This window comes from Hypanus sabinus, chromosome 11 (assembly GCF_030144855.1).
Source record: "Hypanus sabinus isolate sHypSab1 chromosome 11, sHypSab1.hap1, whole genome shotgun sequence".
Lineage (NCBI taxonomy): Eukaryota > Metazoa > Chordata > Chondrichthyes > Myliobatiformes > Dasyatidae > Hypanus > Hypanus sabinus.
The window spans coordinates 17,489,022-17,516,671 of NC_082716.1; the positions used below are offsets into that span (position 1 = coordinate 17,489,022).

Consider the following 27,650-nt stretch of genomic DNA (forward strand, 5'->3'; position numbering starts at 1 on the left):
AGCGGACCTCACAACCCCATCTACATCAGTGGTGCACAGGTGGAACAGGTCAAAAGCTTTAAGTTCCTCAGGATGAATATCACAAATGACCTGACTTGGTCTGAACAAGCAGAGTCCACTGCCAAGAAGGCCCACCAATGCCTTTACTTCCTGAGAAAGCTGAAGAAATTTGGCCTGTCCCCTAAAACCCTCATTAATTTTTATAGGTGCACCGTAGAAGGCATTCTTCTAGGGTGCATCACAAACTAGTATAGAAGTTGTCCTGTTCAAGATCGGAAGAAGCTGCAGAAGATCATAAACATAGCCCAGCATATCACACAAACCAATCTTCCATCCTTGGACTCACTTTACACCACACGCTGTCGGAGCAGTGCTGCCAGGATAATCAAGGACAAGACCCACCTAGCCAACACACTTTTTGTCCCACTTCCCTCCGGGAGAAGGTTCAGGAGCATGAAGATTCGTACGGCCAGATTTGGGAACAGCTTCTTTTCAACTGTGATAAGACGGGTGAACGGATCCTGACCCGGAGCTGGGCCGTACCTTCCAAATATCCGGACCTGGCTTGCACTACCTTACCTTCCCTTTTCTATTTTCTAATTATGATTTATAATTTAAATTTTTATTATATTTACTTTGATTTGTACTTCAGGGAGCACGAAGCGCAGAAACAAATATCACTGTGATGATTGTACGTATCAATTGTTTGGTGACAATAAAGTATTAAGTATTATAAACCAACCAGGTGTAGGTTTACAGTACGTGCTGGGGGAAGTCAGCAGGCTGAGCAGCATTTGTGGGAATCAAGTTATTGTTGATGTTCCTGTTTGACATCCTTTATCACAGCTTATACTTCCGATATATTGCTTATGATATATTTTAATGATCCGGAAGAGGGGACCAAGCATAGTGTATTTAAGTTTGCTGATGACACTAAATTGAGTGGAAAACCTAATTGTGCAGAGTATACGAAGTGTCTGCAGAGAGATACAGATAGGTTAAGTGAGTGGACAAGTGTCTGACAAGTGGAGTACAATGTTGGTAAATGCGAGGTCATCCACTTTGGAAGGGAAAACGGAAGATCAGGTAATTATTTAAATGGTAAAAATTTGCAGCATACTGCTGTGCAGAAGGACTTGAGAGTGCTTGTGCACGGGTTGCCAAAGGTTAGTTTGCAGGTGCAGCAGGCTATCAGGAAGGCAAATGGAATGTTGGCCTTCATTGTTAGAGGGATTGAACTTCAGAGCAGGAAGATTATGCTGCAACTGTACAGGGTACTGGTGAGGCCGCACCTGGAGGACTGCGTGCAGTTCTGGTCTCTTACTTGAGGAGGACATACAGGCTTTGGAGGTGGTGCAGAGGAGGTTCACCAGGTTAATTCCAGAGATGAGGGGGTTAGACTATGAGAAGAGATTGAGTCCCCTGGGACTGTACTCGCTGGAATTCAGAAGGATGAAAGGAGATCTTATAGAAACATATAAAATTATAAAAGGGATAGATAAGATAGAGACAGGAAAGTTATTTCCACTCGTAGGTCAGACTAGAACTAGGGGACAAAGCCTCAAGATTCGGGGGAGTAAATTTACAATAGAGATAAGGAGTAACTGCTTTTCTGAAAGAGTGGTGAATCTGTGGAATTCTCTGCCCAATGAAGCAGGGGAGGCTACCTCAGTAAATATATTTAAGACAAGGCTGGATTGATTTTTGCATAGTGGAGAATTATGGGATTTGGGGAACAGGCAGGTAGGTGGAGATGAGTCCATGATCAGATCAGCCATGATCTTATTGAATGTAGAGCAGGCTCGACAGGCTAGAGGGCTTCCTCCAGCTCCTATTTCTTATGTTTGTGAGAGACCATATGGCGATGAATCAGCATACAGGAGGGAGATTGAAAATCTGGCTGAGTGGTATCAAAGCGTCAACCTCTGACTCAATGTCTGCGAGACCAAGGAGCTGTTTGTAGACTTCAGGAGAGTGAAACCGGGGGTCCATGAGCCAGTTCTCATTGGAGGATCAGAGGCGGAGAGGGTCAGTAACTTTAAATTCTTGGGGGTCAGTACCGCAGCTGAACTGTCCTGGACCTGTCATATAAATATTATTGCTAATAAAACATGACAGGGCTTCTACTTCCTCAGGAGTCTGCAGAGATTCGGCATGTCATCAAAATCCTTGACAAACTTCCATGGACGTGTAGTGGAAAGTGAATTGACTGGATGCACTATGACCTGGTATACACACCAAATGTTTTTGGTAGTGGATTTGGCTCAGTATGTCACAGGTAATGCCCTCCCAACATCAAGCACATCTACATGAACACTGTCTGTTGTAGGAAAGCAACATCCATTATCTGGTCAAATATGATGGCAGAATAAAGTATTAACGGTAAGACTCTTGGCAGTGTGGAGGATCAGAGGGATCTTGGGGTCAAAGTCCATTGGACACTCAAAGCTGCTACGCAGGTTGACTCTGTAGTTAAGAAGCCATATGGTGCATTGCCCTTCATTAACCGTGGGATTGAGTTTAAGAGCCGAGAGGCAATGTTGCAGCCATATAGGACCCTGGTCAAGACCCCACTTGCAGTACTGTGCTCAATTCTGGTCGCCTCACGACAGTAAGGACATAGAAATCATAGAAAGGGTGCAGAGGAGATTTACAACGATGTTGCCTGGATTGGGGAGCATGCCTTATGAGAATAGGTTGAGTGAAAACGGCCTTTTCTCCTTGGAGTGATGGAGGATGAGAGGTGACCTGATAGAGGTGTATAAGATGATGAGAGGCATTGATCATGTGGATAGTCAGAGGCTTTTTCCCAGGGCTGAAATGACTAGCACGAGAGGGCACAGTTTTAAGGTGCTTGCTGGTAGGTACAGGAGAGATGCCAGGGGTAAGTTTTTTTTACACAGAGAGCGGTGAGTGCGTGGAATGGGCTGCCGGTGGCGATAGTGGAGGCGGAAATGATAGGGTCTTTTAAGAGACTCCTGGATGGCTACATGGAGCTTAGAAAAATAGAGGGCTATGGGTAAGCCTAGGTAGTTCTAAGGTAGGGACATGTTCGGCACAGCTTTGTGGGCCGAAGGGCCTGTATTGTGCTGTCTGTTTTCTATGTTTCAAAGGATGTTGGGAACTGCAAGGGTGGAATGACTCAAGACGAATGTGGGACAGATGGCAGAAAAGGAGTGTCAGGGCTGGGGTGTGGCTCAGATGCAGGTGTACCCAGCCTTGAGACACCAGATTAGGTCAATTGATTCCAAACAATTGGTTTACTGATCATTACAGAATGCTTCTCAGGTGCTTCCCACTCTCTCCTCTCTCCCTTCCCCTTTCCCATCCATGACCCCCTCTCCCTGCCTTCTTCCCACTCTCTGTCAACAATAGAGACCCATACCAGAATCAGGTTTATCATCAGTCATGTACGTCATGAAATTTGTTTTTTTTTCCTCACGGCAGTAGTACAGTGCAATACATTAAATTATTACAATACTGTAAAAACATCTGAGGCACCCTAGCTATACATATTGTTTTGTTTTTTTAAAAAAAAAATTTTATTAGTTTTTCAAAACATTTTACAAATTAAAAACCCCAAATCCCAATGAGGAACATTAAAACAGTGCAAAATTAAGCATACAATAACAATATGCTACAAAGGAAGAGAATTTAGCAAAAAAAAAAGCACCTGAATTAAAGACAAGTAAGCTTAGTGTCCTCCCTAAGCCCCACAACACAAGAAAAAACAACAACAACTCCAGACCAACCACAACACAATATAGAGAGAATAAGTCAGGACAGCCAAACTCCCAGACTGTGAATACACTCAGCAACAGAGGGTAATAATGCCTTCTACCAGAAAAAAAACGGAGCTGAAAGCAAGGGACCAAAGAGAAAAAAAAACCCTAGTCAAGAGGAAGGTTATGAAAGTACTCGATAAAAGGTCCCCAGACCTTATGGAACTTTAGATCTGAATTGAGAACTGAATAATGAATTTTTTCGAGGTCCAAACAGGCCATGATGTCGTTAAGCCATTGAGCATGAGTGGGCGGGGCAACATCTCTCCATCTGAGGAGGATCAAGCGTCTAGCCAGAAGAGAGGCAAAGGATAATATTCAGCATTGGGTTGGACCCAGACATAAATCTGTCTCGCCCCAAAAACCGAACAGAGCAATTAAGGGGTTTGGTTCTAGGTTCTGATTCAGAATACACGATAACGTAGTGAAGACATCTTTCCAGAACTTCTCCAAGCTAGGACAGAACCAGTACATATGGATGAGAGAGGCCACGCCCCTCTTGCATTTATCACAGAGCGGACTAACGCTAGAGTAGAATCGAGATAGTTTAGATTTAGACATATGGGCTCTATGAACAATCTTTAACTGTAAAAGGCAGTGGCGAGCACAAAGAGAGGTTGAGTTAACCGATTTGAGAACTGAATAGCTATACATATTGTTACGAATGTGCCACAACTCTGAGGGGCCGAAGGGTACAAAGTAGCCCCCTCCTTTTTGAGAATCGAATGATTGGTATTAATTCGGGTCTGGGACCCAGGAAATGAGAGAGAGACACGCAGAATCCACAAGGGTTTGGAATGTGTCCTGGCCCCCAGAAAGGCGGAACCATTGATAACGACTATTGTCTCTTGGAGACGGAATTGTGTATTGAGTACTGTACTATTCATTGAAGCCCTCAGGGAATGACTAGAGCGGGCTGGTTGAGGGTTTGCATCATCCCAACCTGATTGACATCTGAGACTCCGTGAGTAAGGATAAAAGAGGGTCTGGGGAACAACCCCTTCAGACGCACCAGGAGAAACACTAGAAATCCCGTGACAGCATTTACTAGCGACAGCCGGTGGGGCTCGCATGCGTCCTTTTCCATTGCCTAGGAATTGGCGGGCTTCCACGGAACGGCCTAGCTAAAGGACTGACTACAAAAACGGAACTCTCGATGGATCGACATCATAAAAAGGAAAAGCTGGCAAGTTTTAAAAGTCTCTCTCTTGACTCCAACCAAAGGCTGCAGCCCGAATGAACTAAGTGACTTTGATATTTCCATCGGACAATACATTATCCCCCAGACAACGATAGAGCTATTTCTTATTGATTATTATGATACCCGTACTTTTAGAGTTAGTATTGATGACGTATATTATCTGTATGTTTGCATTGATATTATTTTTGTGTATTTTTACCAATAAATACTATAAAAAATAGTACCATCAGACTTCAACGGACCTCTCTATCTTTGCTGGTAAGTGACCCAGTTACGGGGTTCGTAACAATATGTGCTTAAGACTTTTGCACAGGACTGTACCTACCATCCATGTAGTAGAAGGGAAACTATCATCAACGTCAAAGTGTTCAACTCATTTCTAGACTCAGTCATACCTCAAATTTCAACAATTAAGACTTGTTAACTAATTCTGTCTTACTATGTGCTACTAATGTATTCACTACCTTGAAAAGTTACTTTATTCTAGAGATACAGTGCACTAACAGGTCCTTCCAGCCCAACGAGTCTCTAAGGGCACCTAACTGCACCCACATGACCAATTACCCTACTAACTTGGACATCTCTGGAAGGTGAGAGTAATCCTGCGTGCAATGGACTAGTGATCCTGCGAACAGAAATTGAAAGACGACCGAGTACCTTTTCTTTGCAACAATTAAACAATGAATATTTCTGGGATATCAGGAGAACATGTTCTTGATCATAGAACCACCGTTCTATCTTTACCATCCATGTGATATGTTTAACAGGTTTAACTTGTTTCATTGTTTTAATCTCAGAAGACAGCACTGTTGAGGACTGATTTTTCTCAATGACTGGAGATTCATATCTAGATTTTTGGCTCAAGTCTCTGGGGAATTATTATCATTGACAATCTTCTGACTCAGAGCCACCGTCAGTATTTGTTATATCTGATGCAGACATCGCATTGTTCCCCACTCCCAAAAGCAAGTACAATGTACCTTGTTCTTAATCATCCATTTCACAAATTTGTTATCATAAGGCTCATCACCTTCCATCTTGGAGAGATCGACATCTAGAGAGAAAGATATGTGAATAATTAGAAGAAATCGAAATTTTCATTGTGAAGCAAGCTAAACATTAGGGTCCAGTAAAGGACCCAAGCCCATCCAGTTTTTTTTAAATTTTAAAGATACAGCACTATAACAGGCTATTTCAGCCCAATGTGCCTCTCGCTGCCTAAATGCACGCGTGTCACCAATTAACCTACTAACCTGTACATCTTCAGGTCATGGGAGAAAACCAGATTTCCTGGAGGAATCCCACCAGTCACAGGGAGAATTTTCAAACTCCTTTACGATAGTGGCAGAATTACAGCTGGCGCTATAATAGTATTACGCTAACTGCTGTGCGACCGCAGAATGCAGAACACAAAGCAACGCTGCCATAGACTGAATGACTTTGGAGACCTCCAATAAATAGCATTCCTCAAATTGAAAACAACGTTGGCCCTTTACCAACAATAACCTCTTCCTTCCTTCCTTCCTTCCTTCCAGTCTTCTCCACTTCTAATGGTGGTAACTTCAAGTACAAGTGCCCTGAAGCTCTGTCTGCACACCATGAAGGTTCACGCACGTGAACGTTCCTCGTGACCTTGGGCAGCTAACACCTGTGAGCTGTTCCATGGCAATTGGGGGCGGGGATGGCAGGAGCTACCTGAATGAACAGGATGCCATCCTCATCCAGAATCCACGCTTGTGCTTGTCATTGTTTGCCAGGCTGGCATCAGGAGCAGGAAACATGACACATGCCCGTCTTGGTGTGGGGTCAGAAGGTCAATCAACCGTCACCCTGGATGGAGTCTGCCAAGTGTGACCACACCACAGAGGTGGGAAGGATATTCCTGGTTCGTGTGTCTGGTTGTGGATTCAGAGTCGGTTGGGATGCAGTCCGTTCGCACTATGGAAGAATGCCACTAAGCTCCCCCAGCGGTCCTGCACATTCTTTCCTTTGAGATATTTACCTACCTCTGTAATGAAGGCCATCATTGAACCCACTTCGCTATTCCTGGCAGCACATTCCAGACCCTAACCACCACTGCACAAAAATAGTTTCCTCTCATGTTAGAATTCGTACTTTTATAGATACACCATGAAGATCACTGTATCCGGATGCAGGGCAGCTTGGTATGACAGCTGTGCCGCCCAAGGCCACAGTCCCTCACACAAACTAGCCTCCCCTCTATCGTATCTCACGGCACTTTCTGCTGCCCTGAGAAAGTGGCCAAAGTAACCAAGGACCCCTTCCACCCTGCTCATTCTCCCTCCTCTCCACCCTCCCCCTCCTGTCAGGCAGGAGACACACAGGCCTGAAAGGACATACCACAAGAACAGCCTCCAGCTCACTTTACCAGCCTCTTGAACAGACCTCTCACACACTAAAATATGGACTCCTGATCAAAGCCAAAGTGAAACTTATTACCGAAGTACATATATGTCAGTATATATTGAGACTTGGTTTCTTACAGGTACTTACAGGAAAATAAAGAAACAGAATAGAGGTGATGAAAAATTATACACAAATAAGTACTGACGAAATGCTGGAGGAAGTCAGCAGCAGCTATGGAAAAGAGTAAACAGATGACGTTTCAAGCCGAGACCCTTCATCAGGACTGACAACCAACGTGCAAAAAAAGACAAATTGTGCAAATATATACACACATAAATCATATTGAGAACTCAAGTTGTAGAGATCTTGAAAATGAGTCAGTTCAGAGTGTATTCAGTTCAGAGTTGAGGTTGAGTGAAGTTATCCATGCTGGTTCAGGAAGCTGATGGTTGAAGTGGAATAACTGTTCCTGAACCTGGTGGGTTGGAACCTGAGGCCTCCTTCCTGGTTGAATCTTCCAATCGATCTTAACGTGACCTTGCACTTTCTCTGAACTGTAACACTAAGTTGCACATTTCCATAGCTGCTGCCTGACCTGCTGAGTTGCTCCAGCATCTTGTGGGGGCACCTATCCCTTCAAGCAGCCTAACTGCTACACCTGCCCATACACCTCCTCCCTCACTCCCACTCAAGGTCCCAATCAGTCCCTCCAGGTGAGGCAACATATTTCACCTGCAAATTGGCTGGGGTTGTCTATTGAGTCCAGTGCTCCCAGTGCGGCCTCCTCTACATTGGTGAGACCCGTCGTAAATTGGGGGACCGCAACAAGAAGCACCTCTGCTCCATCCACCATAGGCTGGTCTTCCTGGTGGCCAAACATTTCAATTCCAATTCCTATTTCCACATGTTGGTCCATGGCCTTCACTTGTAACAAGGTGAGGCCACCCCCAAGGTGGAGGAGCAACACCTTATATTCCGTCAGTGTAGCATTCGACCTGATGGTGTGAATATCGATTTCTCCTTCTGGTGAACAAAAATCTCCTCCCCCCTTCCTCTATTCCCTACACTGACTTTTTAAACCTCTTCTCACCTGCCTATTACTTCCCCCTGGGTCCCCTCCTCCTTCCCTTTCTCTTATGGTCCACTCTCCTCTCCTAAGGGATTCTTCCTTCTCCAGCCCTTGACCTTTCCCACCCACCTGGCTTCACCTATCACCGTCCAGCTGGGCATCTTCCCCTCCCCCAACTTTCCTCAGGCTAACTGCACAGTGGCAGAGGCAGGTACATAAAGGATATTTAAGATAGGCATACGGATAATTTAGGTAGCAGGGTGGAGATACATCTCTACCAAGGCAGGTGCGAAGTGCTCCTTCCCTCCACGATCGTGCAGATCACCCTTGGGCAAGGTGTAGCAACTGCTTATCCCCCCCCCCGATCAGAGTCATGTGAAGGCCTGGGAGCCTGTGGTGGATGACGGTACGAGCAGCTAGTGTTGTGCGACCACTGATTCAAGGCAGACAAATCTCTGAAGAGTATTGGTAACTGCTAGAGTCACCCGTTTTGTAAAGACACATCCCAGGAGACGGGAATGGCAAACCAATTCTGTAGAAAAATTCGCCAAGAACAATCATGGTCATGGACCATAATTGCCCACATTGTATGACATGGCACATATTGAATTGGAGGGCTATGTAGGAGGGAAGGGTTAGATTGATCTTACAGTAGGTTAGAAAGTTGGCACAGCATTGCATGCTGAAGAACCTGTATTGTGCTGTAATGTTCAGAGTTCTATGTTTATATTCAAGATTATTCATTGTCATTCTTTAGCACAGGAGATTAAAGCAGAACAGTGTAAAAAGCACAATAAGCACAGAGAACATAATAAATATGATGGCAGAATATAGTATTAATACTAAGACACTTGGCAGTGTGGAGGATCAGAGTGATCTTGGGGTCTGAGTCCATAGGATGCTCAAAGCAGCTGCGCAGGTTGACGCTGTGGTTAAGGTGGCATACGGTGTATTGACCTTCATCAATCATAGAATTAAATTTAGGAGCCGAGAGGTAATGTTGCAGCTATATAGGACCATGGTCAGACCCCACTTGGAGTACTGTGCTCAGTTCTGCTCGCCTCACTACAGAAAGGATGTGGAAACCACAGAAAGGGTGCAGGGGAGATCTACAAGGATGTTGCCTGGATTGGGAAGCATGCCTTATGAAAACAGGTTGTGTGAACTTGGCCTTTTCTCCATGGAACGATGGAGGATGAGAGGTGACCTGATAGAGGTGTATAAGACGATGAAAGGCATTGATCGTGTGGATAATCAGATGCTTTTTCCCAGGGCTGAAATGGTTGCCACAAGAGGACACAGGTTTAAAGTGCTGGGGAATAGGTACAGAGGAGATGTCAGGGGTAAGTTTTTTTACTCAGAGAGTGGTGAGTACGTGGAATGGGCTGCCGGCAATGGTGGTGGAGGCGGATACGATAGGGTCTTTTAAGAGACTCCTGGATAGGTACATGGAGCATAGAAAAATAGAAAGCTATGGGTAAGCCTAGCAATTTCTAAGGTAGGGACATGTTCAGTACAACTTTGTGGGCCGAAGGGCCTGTATTGTGCTGTAGATTTTGTATGTTTCTAATATAAAAGCAATCCTGTAAAATGCAATTTACAAGTAACCGTTTTTGTAGCCATCTTTACTGAAGATTAGCTTATATACATACATAGACTGTGTGTACATAAAGTGGGATGTAGTGGGGGGGGTGCAGTGGAGCACTGACTCTTCTCATTCTTCTTACCAACTGTGGAGGCTCAGCACTGTTAGTATAACATCCCTCTCTAGTTGACCACCATCCCAGCAAGCTGGGCACGTCTGTCCTTTGCAATCCCACAACTGCTCCTGGTCGATCTAAAGGCAAAGCAGAGTAGCAGGAGACACTGCTGCCAAACTGTCAGCAGCTTGTACCTTTGGATCACATTCAAATCAGAACTGTGAGCCCTTTTATCCCGTACCAGCGTCTTTTAGTTTGTTGAGTCTGAAGTCAGACCCGAGTATATTGTGGGATGAATCCAATTTTCCACTTGTAACAAAATGCCTCTGTTACTTTAATGCATCATTCAGAAGGAAGGAAACATTTCAGATCCGACTCATGTCCCTCATGGGAACAGCATAAGAACCAGGTAACAAGCAAAGCTCAAGTAAGTCAAAAAAACTCAAAGTAAATTTCTTATCCAAGTATGTAATGTACACATCACTAGATACTGTACTACTCAGATTCGTATTCCTGCCAGCATTTACAGAAAAATAAAGAAATACAATCAAATTTATTAAAACTACAGAAAGACTGACAAACAACCAATGTGCAAAAAGAAGAGAAACTGTGCAATTTGAATAAACAAAAAATACATATATATTTATATACATATACATAGAGAATGTGAGTTGTAGAGTCCTTGAAGGTGAGTCCGTAGATTGTGGAATCAGTTCACTGTCGAGGTGAGTGAAGTTATCCACACTAGTTCAGGAGCCTGATGGTTGAGGGGCAAGAACCGTTCTTGAGGGGTAATGACTGTTCTTGAAGGTTAATAAATGTTCAGGGCTGTTAGGTGCAAGGGTGGCATAGTCACCTGCTGTAAGACTAGGGTTTGATTCTGACGTCGTCTGGAAGGAGTTTCTACGTTCTCCACGTAACCATGTGGGTTTCCTCTCAGATTCCAAAGATGTACGGTTAGGGTCAATGTGGAGTGGGCACACTGGGTCGTACGGTTAGAGTCAATGTGGAGTGGGCACACTGGGTCGTACGGTTAGGGTCAATGTGGAGTGGGCACACTGGGTCGTACGGTTAGGGTCAATGTGTCGTGGGCACACTGGGTCGTACATTTAGGGTCAATGTGGAGTGGGCACACTGGGTCGTACGGTTAGGGTCAATGTGGAGTGGGCACACTGGGTCGTACGGTTAGAGTCAATGTGGAGTGGGCACACTGGGTCGTACGGTTAGGGTCAATGTGCCGTGGGCACACTGGGTCGTACGGTTAGGGTCAATGTGGAGTGGGCACACTGGGTCGTACGGTTAGGGTCAATGTGGAGTGGGCACACTGGGTCATACGGTTAGGGTCAATGTGGAGTGGGCACACTGGGTCGTACGGTTAGGGTCAATGTGGAGTGGGCACACTGGGTCGTACGGTTAGGGTCAATGTGTCGTGGGCACACTGGGTCGTACGGTTAGAGTCAATGTGGAGTGGGCACACTGGGTCGTACGGTTAGGGTCAATGTGGAGTGGGCACACTGGGTCGTACGGTTAGGGTCAATGTGTCGTGGGCACACTGGGCCGTACGGTTAGAGTCAATGTGGAGTGGGCACACTGGGTCGTACGGTTAGAGGCAATATGGAGTGGGCACACTGGGTCGTACGGTTAGAGTCAATATGGAGTGGGCACACTGGGTCGTACGGTTAGGGTCAATGTGGAGTGGGCACACTGGGTCGTACGGTTAGGGTCAATGTGGAGTGGGCACACTGGGTCGTACGGTTAGGGTCAATGTGGAGTGGGCACACTGGGTCGTACGGTTAGAGTCAATGTGGAGTGGGCACACTGGGCTGTATGGTTAGAGTCAATGTGGAGTGGGCACACTGGGTCGTACGGTTAGGGTCAATGTGGAGTGGGCACACTGGGTCGTACGGTTAGGGTCAATGTGGAGTGGGCACACTGGGTCGTACGGTTAGGGTCAATGTGGAGTGGGCACACTGGGTCGTACGGTTAGGGTCAATGTGGAGTGGGCACACTGGGTCGTACGGTTAGGGTCAATGTGGAGTGGGCACACTGGGTCGTACGGTTAGAGTCAATGTGGAGTGGGCACACTGGGTCGTACGGTTAGAGTCAATGTGGAGTGGGCACACTGGGTCGTACGGTTAGGGTCAATGTGGAGTCGGCACACTGGGTTGTACGGTTAGAGTCAATGTGCCGTGGGCACACTGGGTCGTACGGTTAGGGTCAATGTGGAGTGGGCACACTGGGCTGTATGGTTAGAGTCAATGTGGAGTGGGCACACTGGGTCGTACGGTTAGGGTCAATGTGGAGTGGGCACACTGGGTCGTACGGTTAGAGTCAATGTGGAGTGGGCACACTGGGTCGTACGGTTAGGGTCAATGTGGAGTGGGCACACTGGGTCGTACGGTTAGGGTCAATGTGGAGTGGGCACACTGGGCTGTATGGTTAGAGTCAATGTGGAGTGGGCACACAGGATTATACGGTTAGGGTCAATGTGGAGTGGGCACACTGGGTCGTACGGTTAGGGTCAATGTGGAGTGGGCACACTGGGTCGTACGGTTAGGGTCAATGTGGAGTGGGCACACTGGGTCGTACGGTTAGAGTCAATGTGGAGTGGGCACACTGGGTCGTACGGTTAGAGTCAATGTGCCGTGGGCACACTGGGTCGTACGGTTAGAGTCAATGTGCCGTGGGCACACTGGGTCGTACGGTTAGAGTCAATGTGCCGTGGGCACACTGGGTCGTACGGTTAGGGTCAATGTGGAGTGGGCACACTGGGTCGTACGGTTAGAGTCAATGTGCCGTGGGCACACTGGGTCGTACGGTTAGGGTCAATGTGGAGTGGGCACACTAGGTCGTACGGTTAGGGTCAATGTGGAGTGGGCACACTGGGTCGTACGGTTAGGGTCAATGTGGAGTGGGCACACTGGGTCGTACGGTTAGGGTCAATGTGGAGTGGGCACACTGGGTCGTACGGTTAGGCTCAATGTGGAGTGGGCACACTGGGTCGTTCGGTTAGAGTCAATGTGGAGTGGGCACACTGGGTCGTACGGTTAGGGTCAATGTGGAGTGGGCACACTGGGTCGTACAGTTAGGGTCAATGTGGAGTGGGCACACTGGGTCGTACGGTTAGGGTCAATGTGGAGTGGGCACACTGGGTCGTACGGTTAGGGTCAATGTGGAGTGGGCACACTGGGTCGTACGGTTAGGGTCAATGTGGAGTGGGCACACTGGGTCGTACGGTTAGGGTCAATGTGGAGTGGGCACACTGGGTCGTACGGTTAGGGTCAATGTGGAGTGGGCACACTGGGTCGTACGGTTAGAGTCAATGTGGAGTGGGCACACTGGGTGGTACGGTTAGAGTCAATGTGGAGTAGGCACACTGGGTCGTACGGTTAGGGTCAATGTGGAGTGGGCACACTGGGTCGTACGGTTAGAGTCAATGTGGAGTGGGCACACTGGGTCGTACGGTTAGAGTCAATGTGGAGTGGGCACACTGGGTCGTACGGTTAGGGTCAATGTGGAGTGGGCACACTGGGTTGTACGGTTAGGGTCAATGTGGAGTGGGCACACAGGATCGTACGGTTAGGGTCAATGTGGAGTGGGCACACTGGGTCGTACGGTTAGTGTCAATGTGGAGTGGGCACACTGGGTCGTACGGTTAGAGTCAATGTGGAGTGGGAACACTGGGTCGTACGGTTAGGGTCAATGTGGAGTGGGCACACTGGGTCGTACGGTTAGGGTCAATGTGGAGTGGGCACACTGGGTCGTACGGTTAGGGTCAATGTGGAGTGGGCACACTGGGTCGTACGGTTAGGGTCAATGTGGAGTGGGCACACTGGGTCGTACGGTTAGGGTCAATGTGCAGTGGGCACACTGGGTCGTACGGTTAGAGTCAATGTGGAGTGGGCACACTGGGTCGTACGGTTAGGGTCAATGTGGAGTGGGCACACTGGGTCGTATGGTTAGGGTCAATGTGGAGTGGGCACATTGGGTCGTACGGTTAGGGTCAATGTGGAGTGGGCACACTGGGCCGTACGGTTAGAGTCAATGTGGAGTGGGCACACTGGGTTGTACGGTTAGGGTCAATGTGGAGTGGGCACACTGGGTCGTACGGTTAGGGTCAATATGTCGTGGGCACACTGGGTCGTACGGTTAGAGTCAATGTGGAGTGGGCACACTGGGCTGTACGGTTAGAGTCAATGTGGAGTGGGCACACTGGGTGGTACGGTTAGAGTCAATGTGGAGTGGGCACACTGGGTCGTACAGTTAGGGTCAATATTTCGTGGGCACACTGGGCTGTACGGTTAGAGTCAATGTGGAGTGGGCACACTGGGTCGTACGGTTAGAGTCAATGTGGAGTGGGCACACTGGGTCGTACGGTTAGGGTCAATGTGGAGTGGGCACACTGGGTCGTACGGTTAGGGTCAATGTGTCGTGGGCACACTGGGTCGTACGGTTAGAGTCAATGTGGAGTGGGCACACTGGGCTGTACGGTTAGAGTCAATGTGGAGTGGGCACACTGGGTCGTACGGTTAGAGTCAATGTGGAGTGGGCACACTGGGTCGTACGGTTAGGGTCAATGTGTCGTGGGCACACTGGGTCGTACGGTTAGAGTCAATGTGTCGTGGGCACACTGGGTCGTACGGTTAGAGTCAATGTGCCGTGGGCACACTGGGTCGTACAGTTAGGGTCAATGTGGAGTGGGCACACTGGGTCGTACGGTTAGAGTCAATGTGGAGTGGGCACACTGGGCCGTACGGTTAGGGTCAATGTGGAGTGGGCACACTGGGTCGTACGGTTAGGGTCAATGTGGAGTGGGCACACTAGGTCGTACGGTTAGAGTCAATGAGAAGTGGGCACACTGGGTCGTACGGTTAGGGTCAATGTGGAGTGGGCACACTGGGTCGTACGGTTAGGGTCAATGTGGAGTGGGCACACTGGGTCGTACGGTTAGGGTCAATGTGGAGTGGGCACACTGGGTCGTACGGTTAGGGTCGATGTGCTGTGGGCACACTGGGTCGTACGGTTAGAGTCAATGTGGAGTGGGCACACTGGGTCGTACGGTTAGGGTCAATGTGGAGTGGGCACACTGGGTCGTACGGTTAGGGTCAATGTGCCGTGGGAACACTGGGTCGTACGGTTAGGGTCAATGTGGAGTGGGCACACTGGGTCGTACGGTTAAGGTCAATGTGGAGTGGGCACACTGGGTCGTACGATTAGGGTCAATGTGCCGTGGGCACACTGGGTCGTACGGTTAGGGTCAATGTGGAGTGGGCACACTGGGTCGTACGGTTAGGGTCAATGTGGAGTAGGCACACTGGGTCGTACGGTTAGGGTCAATGTGGAGTGGGCACACTGGGTCGTACGGTTAGGGTCAATGTGGAGTGGGCACACTGGGTCGTACGGTTAGGGTCAATGTGGAGTGGGCACACTGGGTCGTACGGTTAGGGTCAATGTGGAGTGGGCACACTGGGTCGTACGGTTAGGGTCAATGTGGAGTGGCACACTGGGTCGTACGGTTAGGGTCAATGTGCCGTGGGCACACTGGGTCGTACGGTTAGGGTCAATGTGGAGTGGGCACACTGGGTCGTATGGTTAGGGTCAATGTGGAGTGGGCACACTGTGTCGTACGGTTAGAGTCAATGTGCCGTGGGCACACTGGGTCGTACGGTTAGAGTCAATGTGGAGTGGGCACACTGGGTCGTACGGTTAGGGTCAATGTGAAGTGGGCACACTGGGTCGTACGGTTAGAGTCAATGTACCGTGGGCACACTGGGTCGTACGGTTAGGGTCAATGTGGAGTGGGCACACTGGGTCGTACGGTTAGGGTCAATGTGGAGTGGGCACACTGGGTCGTACGGTTAGGGTCAATGTGCAGTGGGCACACTGGGTCGTACGGTTAGGGTCAATGTGCCGTGGGCACACTGGGTCGTACGGTTAGGGTCAATGTGGAGTGGGCACACTGGGTCGTACGGTTAGGGTCAATGTGGAGTGGGCACACTGGGTCGTACGGTTAGGGTCAATGTGGAGTGGGCACACTGGGTCGTACGGTTAGGGTCAATGTGGAGTGGGCACACTGGGTCGTAAGGTTAAGGTCAATGTGGAGTGGGCACACTGGGTCGTACGGTTAGGGTCAATGTGGAGTGGGAACACTGGGTCGTACGGTTAGGGTCGATGTGGAGTGGGCACACTGGGTCGTACGGTTAAGGTCAATGTGGAGTGGGCACACTGGGTCGTACGGTTAGGGTCAATGTGGAGTGGGCACACTGGGTCGTACGGTTAAGGTCAATGTGGAGTGGGCACACAGGGTCGTACGGTTAGGGTCAATGTGGAGTGGGCACACGGGGTCGTACGGTTAGGGTCGATGTGGAGTGGGCACATTGGGTCGTACGGTTAGAGTCAATGTGGAGTGGGCACACTGGGTCGTACGGTTAGGGTCAATGTGGAGTGGGCACACTGGGCCGTACGGTTAGAGTCAATGTGGAGTGGGCACACTGGGTTGTACGGTTAGGGTCAATGTGGAGTGGGCACACTGGGTCGTACGGTTAGGGTCAATATGTCGTGGGCACACTGGGTCGTACGGTTAGAGTCAATGTGGAGTGGGCACACTGGGCTGTACGGTTAGAGTCAATGTGGAGTGGGCACACTGGGTGGTACGGTTAGAGTCAATGTGGAGTGGGCACACTGGGTCGTACAGTTAGGGTCAATCTGTCGTGGGCACACTGGGTCGTACGGTTAGGGTCAATGTGCCGTGGGCACACTGGGTCGTACGGTTAGGGTCAATGTGGAGTGGGCACACTGGGTCGTATGGTTAGGGTCAATGTGGAGTGGGCACACTGTGTCGTACGGTTAGAGTCAATGTGCCGTGGGCACACTGGGTCGTACGGTTAGAGTCAATGTGGAGTGGGCACACTGGGTCGTACGGTTAGGGTCAATGTGAAGTGGGCACACTGGGTCGTACGGTTAGAGTCAATGTACCGTGGGCACACTGGGTCGTACGGTTAGGGTCAATGTGGAGTGGGCACACTGGGTCGTACGGTTAGGGTCAATGTGGAGTGGGCACACTGGGTCGTACGGTTAGGGTCAATGTGCAGTGGGCACACTGGGTCGTACGGTTAGGGTCAATGTGCCGTGGGCACACTGGGTCGTACGGTTAGGGTCAATGTGGAGTGGGCACACTGGGTCGTACGGTTAGGGTCAATGTGGAGTGGGCACACTGGGTCGTACGGTTAGGGTCAATGTGGAGTGGGCACACTGGGTCGTACGGTTAGGGTCAATGTGGAGTGGGCACACTGGGTCGTAAGGTTAAGGTCAATGTGGAGTGGGCACACTGGGTCGTACGGTTAGGGTCAATGTGGAGTGGGAACACTGGGTCGTACGGTTAGGGTCGATGTGGAGTGGGCACACTGGGTCGTACGGTTAAGGTCAATGTGGAGTGGGCACACTGGGTCGTACGGTTAGGGTCAATGTGGAGTGGGCACACTGGGTCGTACGGTTAAGGTCAATGTGGAGTGGGCACACAGGGTCGTACGGTTAGGGTCAATGTGGAGTGGGCACACGGGGTCGTACGGTTAGGGTCGATGTGGAGTGGGCACATTGGGTCGTACGGTTAGAGTCAATGTGGAGTGGGCACACTGGGTCGTACGGTTAGGGTCAATGTGGAGTGGGCACACTGGGCCGTACGGTTAGAGTCAATGTGGAGTGGGCACACTGGGTTGTACGGTTAGGGTCAATGTGGAGTGGGCACACTGGGTCGTACGGTTAGGGTCAATATGTCGTGGGCACACTGGGTCGTACGGTTAGAGTCAATGTGGAGTGGGCACACTGGGCTGTACGGTTAGAGTCAATGTGGAGTGGGCACACTGGGTGGTACGGTTAGAGTCAATGTGGAGTGGGCACACTGGGTCGTACAGTTAGGGTCAATATGTCGTGGGCACACTGGGCTGTACGGTTAGAGTCAATGTGGAGTGGGCACACTGGGTCGTACGGTTAGAGTCAATGTGGAGTGGGCACACTGGGTCGTACGGTTAGGGTCAATGTGGAGTGGGCACACTGGGTCGTACGGTTAGGGTCAATGTGTCGTGGGCACACTGGGTCGTACGGTTAGAGTCAATGTGGAGTGGGCACACTGGGCTGTACGGTTAGAGTCAATGTGGAGTGGGCACACTGGGTCGTACGGTTAGAGTCAATGTGGAGTGGGCACACTGGGTCGTACGGTTAGGGTCAATGTGTCGTGGGCACACTGGGTCGTACGGTTAGAGTCAATGTGTCGTGGGCACACTGGGTCGTACGGTTAGAGTCAATGTGCCGTGGGCACACTGGGTCGTACAGTTAGGGTCAATGTGGAGTGGGCACACTGGGTCGTACGGTTAGAGTCAATGTGGAGTGGGCACACTGGGCCGTACGGTTAGGGTCAATGTGGAGTGGGCACACTGGGTCGTACGGTTAGGGTCAATGTGGAGTGGGCATACTAGGTCGTACGGTTAGAGTCAATGAGAAGTGGGCACACTGGGTCGTACGGTTAGGGTCAATATGGAGTGGGCACACTGGGTCGTACGGTTAGGGTCAATGTGGAGTGGGCACACTGGGTCGTACGGTTAGGGTCAATGTGGAGTGGGCACACTGGGTCGTACGGTTAGGGTCGATGTGCTGTGGGCACACTGGGTCGTACGGTTAGAGTCAATGTGGAGTGGGCACACTGGGTCGTACGGTTAGGGTCAATGTGGAGTGGGCACACTGGGTCGTACGGTTAGGGTCAATGTGCCGTGGGAACACTGGGTCGTACGGTTAGGGTCAAGGTGGAGTGGGCACACTGGGTCGTACGGTTAGGGTCAATGTGCCGTGGGCACACTGGGTCGTATGGTTAGAGTCAATATGTCGTGGGCACACTGGGTCGTACGGTTAGGGTCAATGTGGAGTGGGCACACTGGGTCGTACGGTTAGGGTCAATGTGGAGTGGGCACACTGGGTCGTACGGTTAGGGTCAATATGTCCTGGGCACACTGGGTCGTACGGTTAGGGTCAATGTGGAGTGGGCACACTGGGTCGTACGGTTAGGGTCAATGTGGAGTGGGCACACTGGGTCGTACGGTTAGGGTCGATGTGGAGTGGGCATACTGGGTCGTACGGTTAGGGTCAATATGTCGTGGGCACACTGGGTCGTACGGTTAGGGTTGATGTGGAGTGGGCACACTGGGTCGTACGGTTAGAGTCAATGTGGAGTGGGCACACTGGGTCGTACGGTTAGGGTCAATGTGGAGTGGGCAAACTGGGTCGTACGGTTAAGGTCAATGTGGAGTGGGCACACTGGGTCGTACGATTAGGGTCAATGTGCCGTGGGCACACTGGGTCGTACGGTTAGGGTCAATGTGGAGTGGGCACACTGGGTCGTACGGTTAGAGTCAATGTGGAGTAGGCACACTGGGTCGTACGGTTAGGGTCAATGTGGAGTGGGCACACTGGGTCGTACGGTTAGGGTCAATGTGGAGTGGGCACACTGGGTCGTACGGTTAGGGTCAATGTGGAGTGGGCACACTGGGTCGTACGGTTAGGGTCAATGTGGATTGGCACACTGGGTCGTACGGTTAGGGTCAATGTGGAGTGGGCACACTGGGTCGTACGGTTAGGGTCAATGTGCCGTGGGCACACTGGGTCGTACGGTTAGGGTCAATGTGGAGTGGGCACACTGGGTCGTATGGTTAGCGTCAATGTGGAGTGGGCACACTGTGTCGTACGGTTAGAGTCAATGTGCCGTGGGCACACTGGGTCGTACGGTTAGAGTCAATGTGGAGTGGGCACACTGGGTCGTACGGTTAGGGTCAATGTGAAGTGGACACACTGGGTCGTACGGTTAGAGTCAATGTACCGTGGGCACACTGGGTCGTACGGTTAGGGTCAATGTGGAGTGGGCACACTGGGTCGTACGGTTAGGGTCAATGTGGAGTGGGCACACTGGGTCGTAAGGTTAGGGTCAATGTGCCGTGGGCACACTGGGTCGTACGGTTAGGGTCAATGTCGAGTGGGCACACTGGGTCGTACGGTTAGGGTCAATGTGGAGTGGGCACACTGGGTCGTACAGTTAGGGTCAATGTGGAGTGGGCACACTGGGTCGTACGGTTAGGGTCAATGTGGAGTGGGCACACTGGGTCGTACGGTTAAGGTCAATGTGGAGTGGGCACACTGGGTCGTACGGTTAGGGTCAATGTGGAGTGGGCACACTGGGTCGTACGGTTAGGGTCAATGTGGAGTGGGCACACTGGGTCGTACGGTTAAGGTCAATGTGGAGTGGGCACACTGGGTCGTACGGTTAGGGTCAGTGTGGAGTGGGCACACTGGGTCGTACGGTTAAGGTCAATGTGGAGTGGGCACACTGGGTCGTACGGTTAGGGTCAATGTGGAGTGGGCACACGGGGTCGTACGGTTAGGGTCGATGTGGAGTGGGCACATTGGGTCGTACGGTTAGAGTCAATGTGGAGTGGGCACACTGGGTCGTACGGTTAGGGTCAATGTGGAGTGGGCACACTGGGCCGTACGGTTAGAGTCAATGTGGAGTGGGCACACTGGGTTGTACGGTTAGGGTCAATGTGGAGTGGGCACACTGGGTCGTACGGTTAGGGTCAATATGTCGTGGGCACACTGGGTCGTACGGTTAGAGTCAATGTGGAGTGGGCACACTGGGCTGTACGGTTAGAGTCAATGTGGAGTGGGCACACTGGGTGGTACGGTTAGGGTCAATATGTCGTGGGCACACTGGGTCGTACGGTTAGAGTCAATGTGGAGTGGGCGCACTGGGTCGTACGGTTAGGGTCAATGTGGAGTGGGCACACTGGGTCGTACGGTTAGGGTCAATGTGGAGTGGGCACACTGGGCTGTACGGTTAGAGTCAATGTGGAGTGGGCACACTGGGTCGTACGGTTAGGGTCAATGTGGAGTGGGCACACTGAGTCGTACGGTTAGGGTCAATGTGTCGTGGGCACACTGGGTCGTACGGTTAGAGTCAATGTGGAGTGGGCACACTGGGCTGTACGGTTAGAGTCAATGTGGAGTGGGCACACTGGGTCGTACGGTTAGAGTCAATGTGGAGTGGGCACACTGGGTCGTACGGTTAGGGTCAATGTGTCGTGGGCACACTGGGTCGTACGGTTAGAGTCAATGTGTCGTGGGCACACTGGGTCGTACGGTTAGTGTCAATGTGCCGTGGGCACACTGGGTCGTACAGTTAGGGTCAATGTGGAGTGGGCACACTGGGTCGTACGGTTAGAGTCAATGTGGAGTGGGCACACTGGGCCGTACGGTTAGGGTCAATGTGGAGTGGGCACACTGGGTCGTACGGTTAGGGTCAATGTGGAGTGGGCACACTAGGTCGTACGGTTAGAGTCAATGAGAAGTGGGCACACTGGGTCGTACGGTTAGGGTCAATGTGGAGTGGGCACACTGGGTCGTACGGTTAGGGTCAATGTGGAGTGGGCACACTGGGTCGTACGGTTAGGGTCAATGTGGAGTGGGCACACCGGGTCGTACGGTTAGGGTCGATGTGCTGTGGGCACACTGGGTCGTACGGTTAGAGTCAATGTGGAGTGGGCACACTGGGTCGTACGGTTAGGGTCAATGTGGAGTGGGCACACTGGGTCGTACGGTTAGGGTCAATGTGCCGTGGGCACACTGGGTCGTACGGTTAGGGTCAAGGTGGAGTGGGCACACTGGGTCGTACGGTTAGGGTCAATGTGGAGTGGGCACACTGGGTCGTACGGTTAGAGTCAATATGTCGTGGGCACACTGAGTCGTACGGTTAGGGTCAATGTGGAGTGGGCACACTGGGTCGTACGGTTAGGGTCAATGTGGAGTGGGCACACTGGGTCGTACGGTTAGGGTCAAGGTGCCGTGGGCACACTGGGTCGTACGGTTAGGGTCAAGGTGGAGTGGGCACACTGGGTCGTACGGTTAGGGTCAATGTGGAGTGGGCACACTGGGTCGTACGGTTAGAGTCAATATGTCGTGGGCACACTGAGTCGTACGGTTAGAGTCAATGAGAAGTGGGCACACTGGGTCGTACGGTTAGGGTCAATGTGGAGTGGGCACACTGGGTCGTACGGTTAGGGTCAATGTGGAGTGGGCACACTGGGTCGTACGGTTAGGGTCAATGTGGAGTGGGCACACTGGGTCGTACGGTTAGGGTCATTGTGGAGTGGGCACACTGGGTCGTACGGTTAGGGTCAATGTGCCGTGGGCACACTGGGTCGTACGGTTAGGGTCAATGTGGAGTGGGCACACTGGGTCGTATGGTTAGGGTCAATGTGGAGTGGGCACACTGTGTCGTACGGTTAGAGTCAATGTGCCGTGGGCACACTGGGTCGTACGGTTAGAGTCAATGTGGAGTGGGCACACTGGGTCGTACGGTTAGGGTCAATGTGACGTGGACACACTGGGTCGTACGGTTAGAGTCAATGTACCGTGGGCACACTGGGTCGTACGGTTAGGGACAATGTGGAGTGGGCACACTGGGTCGTACGGTTAGGGTCAATGTGGAGTGGGCACACTGGGTCGTACGGTTAGGGTCAATGTGGAGTGGGCACACTGGGTCGTACGGTTAGGGTCAATGTGCCGTGGGCACACTGGGTCGTACGGTTAGGGTCAATGTGGAGTGGGCACACTGGGTCGTACGGTTAGGGTCAATGTGGAGTGGGCACACTGGGTCGTACGGTTAGGGTCAATGTGGAGTGGGCACACTGGGTCGTACGGTTAGGGTCAATGTGGAGTGGGCACACTGGGTCGTAAGGTTAAGGTCAATGTGGAGTGGGCACACTGGGTCGTACGGTTAGGGTCAATGTGGAGTGGGCACACTGGGTCGTACGGTTAGGGTCAATGTGGAGTGGGCACACTGGGTCGTACGGTTAAGGTCAATGTGGAGTGGGCACACTGGGTCGTACGGTTAGGGTCAATGTGGAGTGGGCACACTGGGTCGTACGGTTAAGGTCAATGTGGAGTGGGCACACTGGGTCGTACGGTTAGGGTCAATGTGGAGTGGGCACACGGGGTCGTACGGTTAGGGTCGATGTGGAGTGGGCACATTGGGTCGTACGGTTAGAGTCAATGTGGAGTGGGCACACTGGGTCGTACGGTTAGGGTCAATGTGGAGTGGGCACACTGGGCCGTACGGTTAGAGTCAATGTGGAGTGGGCACACTGGGTTGTACGGTTAGGGTCAATGTGGAGTGGGCACACTGGGTCGTACGGTTAGGGTCAATATGTCGTGGGCACACTGGGTCGTACGGTTAGAGTCAATGTGGAGTGGGCACACTGGGTCGTACGGTTAGGGTCAATGTGGAGTGGGCACACTGGGTCGTACGGTTAGGGTCAATGTGGAGTGGGCACACTGGGCTGTACGGTTAGAGTCAATGTGGAGTGGGCACACTGGGTCGTACGGTTAGGGTCAATGTGGAGTGGGCACACTGGGTCGTACGGTTAGGGTCAATGTGTCGTGGGCACACTGGGTCGTACGGTTAGAGTCAATGTGGAGTGGGCACACTGGGCTGTACGGTTAGAGTCAATGTGGAGTGGGCACACTGGGTCGTACGGTTAGAGTCAATGTGGAGTGGGCACACTGGGTCATACGGTTAGGGTCAATGTGTCGTGGGCACACTGGGTCGTACGGTTAGAGTCAATGTGTCGTGGGCACACTGGGTCGTACGGTTAGAGTCAATGTGCCGTGGGCACACTGGGTCGTACAGTTAGGGTCAATGTGGAGTGGGCACACTGGGTCGTACGGTTAGAGTCAATGTGGAGTGGGCACACTGGGCCGTACGGTTAGGGTCAATGTGGAGTGGGCACACTGGGTCGTACGGTTAGGGTCAATGTGGAGTGGGCACACTAGGTCGTACGGTTAGAGTCAATGAGAAGTGGGCACACTGGGTCGTACGGTTAGGGTCAATGTGGAGTGGGCACACTGGGTCGTACGGTTAGGGTCAATGTGGAGTGGGCACACTGGGTCGTACGGTGAGGGTCAATGTGGAGTGGGCACACTGGGTCGTACGGTTAGGGTCGATGTGCTGTGGGCACACTGGGTCGTACGGTTAGAGTCAATGTGGAGTGGGCACACTGGGTCGTACGGTTAGGGTCAATGTGGAGTGGGCACACTGGGTCGTACGGTTAGGGTCAATGTGCCGTGGGCACACTGGGTCGTACGGTTAGGGTCAAGGTGGAGTGGGCACACTGGGTCGTACGGTTAGGGTCAATGTGGAGTGGGCACACTGGGTCGTACGGTTAGAGTCAATATGTCGTGGGCACACTGAGTCGTACGGTTAGGGTCAATGTGGAGTGGGCACACTGGGTCGTACGGTTAGGGTCAATGTGGAGTGGGCACACTGGGTCGTACGGTTAGAGTCAATGAGAAGTGGGCACACTGGGTCGTACGGTTAGGGTCAATGTGCCGTGGGCACACTGGGTCGTACGGTTAGAGTCAATGTGGAGTGGGCACACTGGGTCGTACGGTTAGAGTCAATGTGCCGTGGGCACACTGGGTCATACGGTTAGGGTCAATGTGGAGTGGGCACACTGGGTCATACGGCTAGGGTCTATATGTCGTGGGCACACTGGGTCGTACGGTTAGGGTCGATGTGGAGTGGGCACACTGGGTCGTACAGTTAGGGCCAATGTGTCGTGGGCACACTGGGTCGTACGGTTAGGGTCAATGTGCCGTGGGCACACTGGGTCGTACGGTTAGGGTCAATGTGCCGTTGGCACACTGAGTCGTACGGTTAGGGTCAATATGTCGTGGGCACACTGGGTCGTACGGTTAGGGTCAATGTGGAGTGGGCACACTGGGTCGTACGGTTAGGGTCAATGTGGAGTGGGCACACTGGGTCGTACGGTTAAGGTCAATGTGGAGTGGGCACACTGGGTCGTACGGTTAGGGTCAATGTGCCGTGGGCACACTGGGTCGTACGGTTAGGGTCAATGTGGAGTGGGCACACTGGGTCGTACGGTTAGAGTCAATGTGGAGTAGGCACACTGGGTCGTACGGTTAGGGTCAATGTGGAGTGGGCACACTGGGTCGTACGGTTAGGGTCAATGTGGAGTGGGCACACTGGGTCGTACGGTTAGGGTCAATGTGGAGTGGGCACACTGGGTCGTACGGTTAGGGTCAATGTGGAGTGGGCACACTGGGTCGTACGGTTAGGGTCAATGTGGAGTGGGCACACTGGGTCGAACGGTTAGGGTCAATGTGCCGTGGGCACACTGGGTCGTACGGTTAGGGTCAATGTGGAGTGGGCACACTGGGTCGTACGGTTAGGGTCAATGTGAAGTGGGCACACTGGGTCGTACGGTTAGAGTCAATGTGCCGTGGGCACACTGGGTCGTACGGTTAGGGTCAATGTGGAGTGGGCACACTGGGTCGTACGGTTAGGGTCAATGTGGAGTGGGCACACTGGGTCGTACGGTTAGGGTCAATGTGGAGTGGGCACACTGGGTCGTACGGTTAGGGTCAATGTGCCGTGGGCACACTGGGTCGTACGGATAGGGTCAATGTGGAGTGGGCACACTGGGTCGTACGGTTAGGGTCAATGTGGAGTGGGCACACTGGGTCGTACGGTTAGGGTCAATGTGGAGTGGGCACACTGGGTCGTACGGTTAGGGTCAATGTGGAGTGGGCACACTGGGTCGTACGGTTAAGGTCAATGTGGAGTGGGCACACTGGGTCGTACGGTTAGGGTCAATGTGGAGTGGGCACACTGGGTCGTACGGTTAGGGTCAATGTGGAGTGGGCACACTGGGTCGTACGGTTAAGGTCAATGTGGAGTGGGCACACTGGGTCGTACGGTTAGGGTCAATGTGGAGTGGGCACACTAGGTCGTACGGTTAAGGTCAATGTGGAGTGGGCACACTGGGTCGTATGGTTAGGGTCAATGTGGAGTGGGCACACGGGGTCGTACGGTTAGGGTCGATGTGGAGTGGGCACATTGGGTCGTACGGTTAGAGTCAATGTGGAGTGGGCACACTGGGTCGTACGGTTAGGGTCAATGTGGAGTAGGCACACTGGGCCGTACGGTTAGAGTCAATGTGGAGTGGGCACACTGGGTCATACGGTTAGGGTCAATGTGGAGTGGGCACACTGGGTCGTACGGTTAGGGTCAATATGTCGTGGGCACACTGGGTCGTACGGTTAGAGTCAATGTGGAGTGGGCACACTGGGCTATACGGTTAGAGTCAATGTGGAGTGGGCACACTGGGTCGTACGGTTAGAGTCAATGTGGAGTGGGCACACTGGGTCGTACAGTTAGGGTCAATATGTCGTGGGCACACTGGGTCGTACGGTTAGAGTCAATGTGGAGTGGGCACACTGGGTCGTACGGTTAGGGTCAATGTGGAGTGGGCACACTGGGTCGTACGGTTAGGGTCAATGTGTCGTGGGCACACTGGGTCGTACGGTTAGAGTCAATGTGGAGTGGGCACACTGGGCTGTACGGTTAGAGTCAATGTGGAGTGGGCACACTGGGTCGTACGGTTAGAGTCAATGTGGAGTGGGCACACTGGGTCGTACGGTTAGGGTCAATGTGTCATGGGCACACTGGGTCGTACGGTTAGAGTCAATGTGTCGTGGGCACACTGGGTCGTACGGTTAGAGTCAATGTGCCGTGGGCACACTGGGTCGTACAGTTAGGGTCAATGTGGAGTGGGCACACTGGGTCGTACGGTTAGAGTCAATGTGGAGTGGGCACACTGGGCCGTACGGTTAGGGTCAATGTGGAGTGGGCACACTGGGTCGTACGGTTAGGGTCAATGTGGAGTGGGCACACTAGGTCGTACGGTTAGAGTCAATGAGAAGTGGGCACACTGGGTCGTACGGTTAGGGTCAATGTGGAGTGGGCACACTGGGTCGTACGGTTAGGGTCAATATGGAGTGGGCACACTGGGTCGTACGGTTAGGGTCAATGTGGAGTGGGCACACTGGGTCGTACGGTTAGGGTCGATGTGCTGTGGGCACACTGGGTCGTACGGTTAGAGTCAATGTGGAGTGGGCACACTGGGTCGTACGGTTAGGGTCAATGTGGAGTGGGCACACTGGGTCGTACGGTTAGGGTCAATGTGCCGTGGGCACACTGGGTCGTACGGTTAGGGTCAAGGTGGAGTGGGCACACTGGGTAGTACGGTTAGGGTCAATGTGGAGTGGGCACACTGGGTCGTACGGTTAGAGTCAATATGTCGTGGGCACACTGAGTCGTACGGTTAGGGTCAATGTGGAGTGGGCACACTGGGTCGTACGGTTAGGGTCAATGTGGAGTGGGCACACTGGGTCGTACGGTTAGAGTCAATGAGAAGTGGGCACACTGGGTCGTACGGTTAGGGTCAATGTGCCGTGGGCACACTGGGTCGTACGGTTAGAGTCAATGTGGAGTGGGCACACTGGGTCGTACGGTTAGAGTCAATGTGCCGTGGGCACACTGGGTCATACGGTTAGGGTCAATGTGGAGAGGGCACACTGGGTCGTACGGCTAGGGTCTATATGTCGTGGGCACACTGGGTCGTACGGTTAGGGTC

General features: G+C 51.8%; 1 protein-coding gene across 6 annotated transcripts in view; it reads right to left on the minus strand.

The window, feature by feature from the left end:
• Positions 1-27,650, minus strand: part of LOC132401724 (kynurenine--oxoglutarate transaminase 3-like) — a 167,922-nt gene that overhangs the window by 10,983 nt on the left and 129,289 nt on the right. For all 6 annotated transcript variants that reach the window (XM_059983849.1, XM_059983848.1, XM_059983844.1 and 3 more), the window contains one exon: positions 5,964-6,037. In XM_059983849.1, the coding sequence (XP_059839832.1) occupies positions 5,964-6,037 (74 nt within the window). The remainder of the gene's footprint in view (positions 1-5,963; positions 6,038-27,650) is intronic.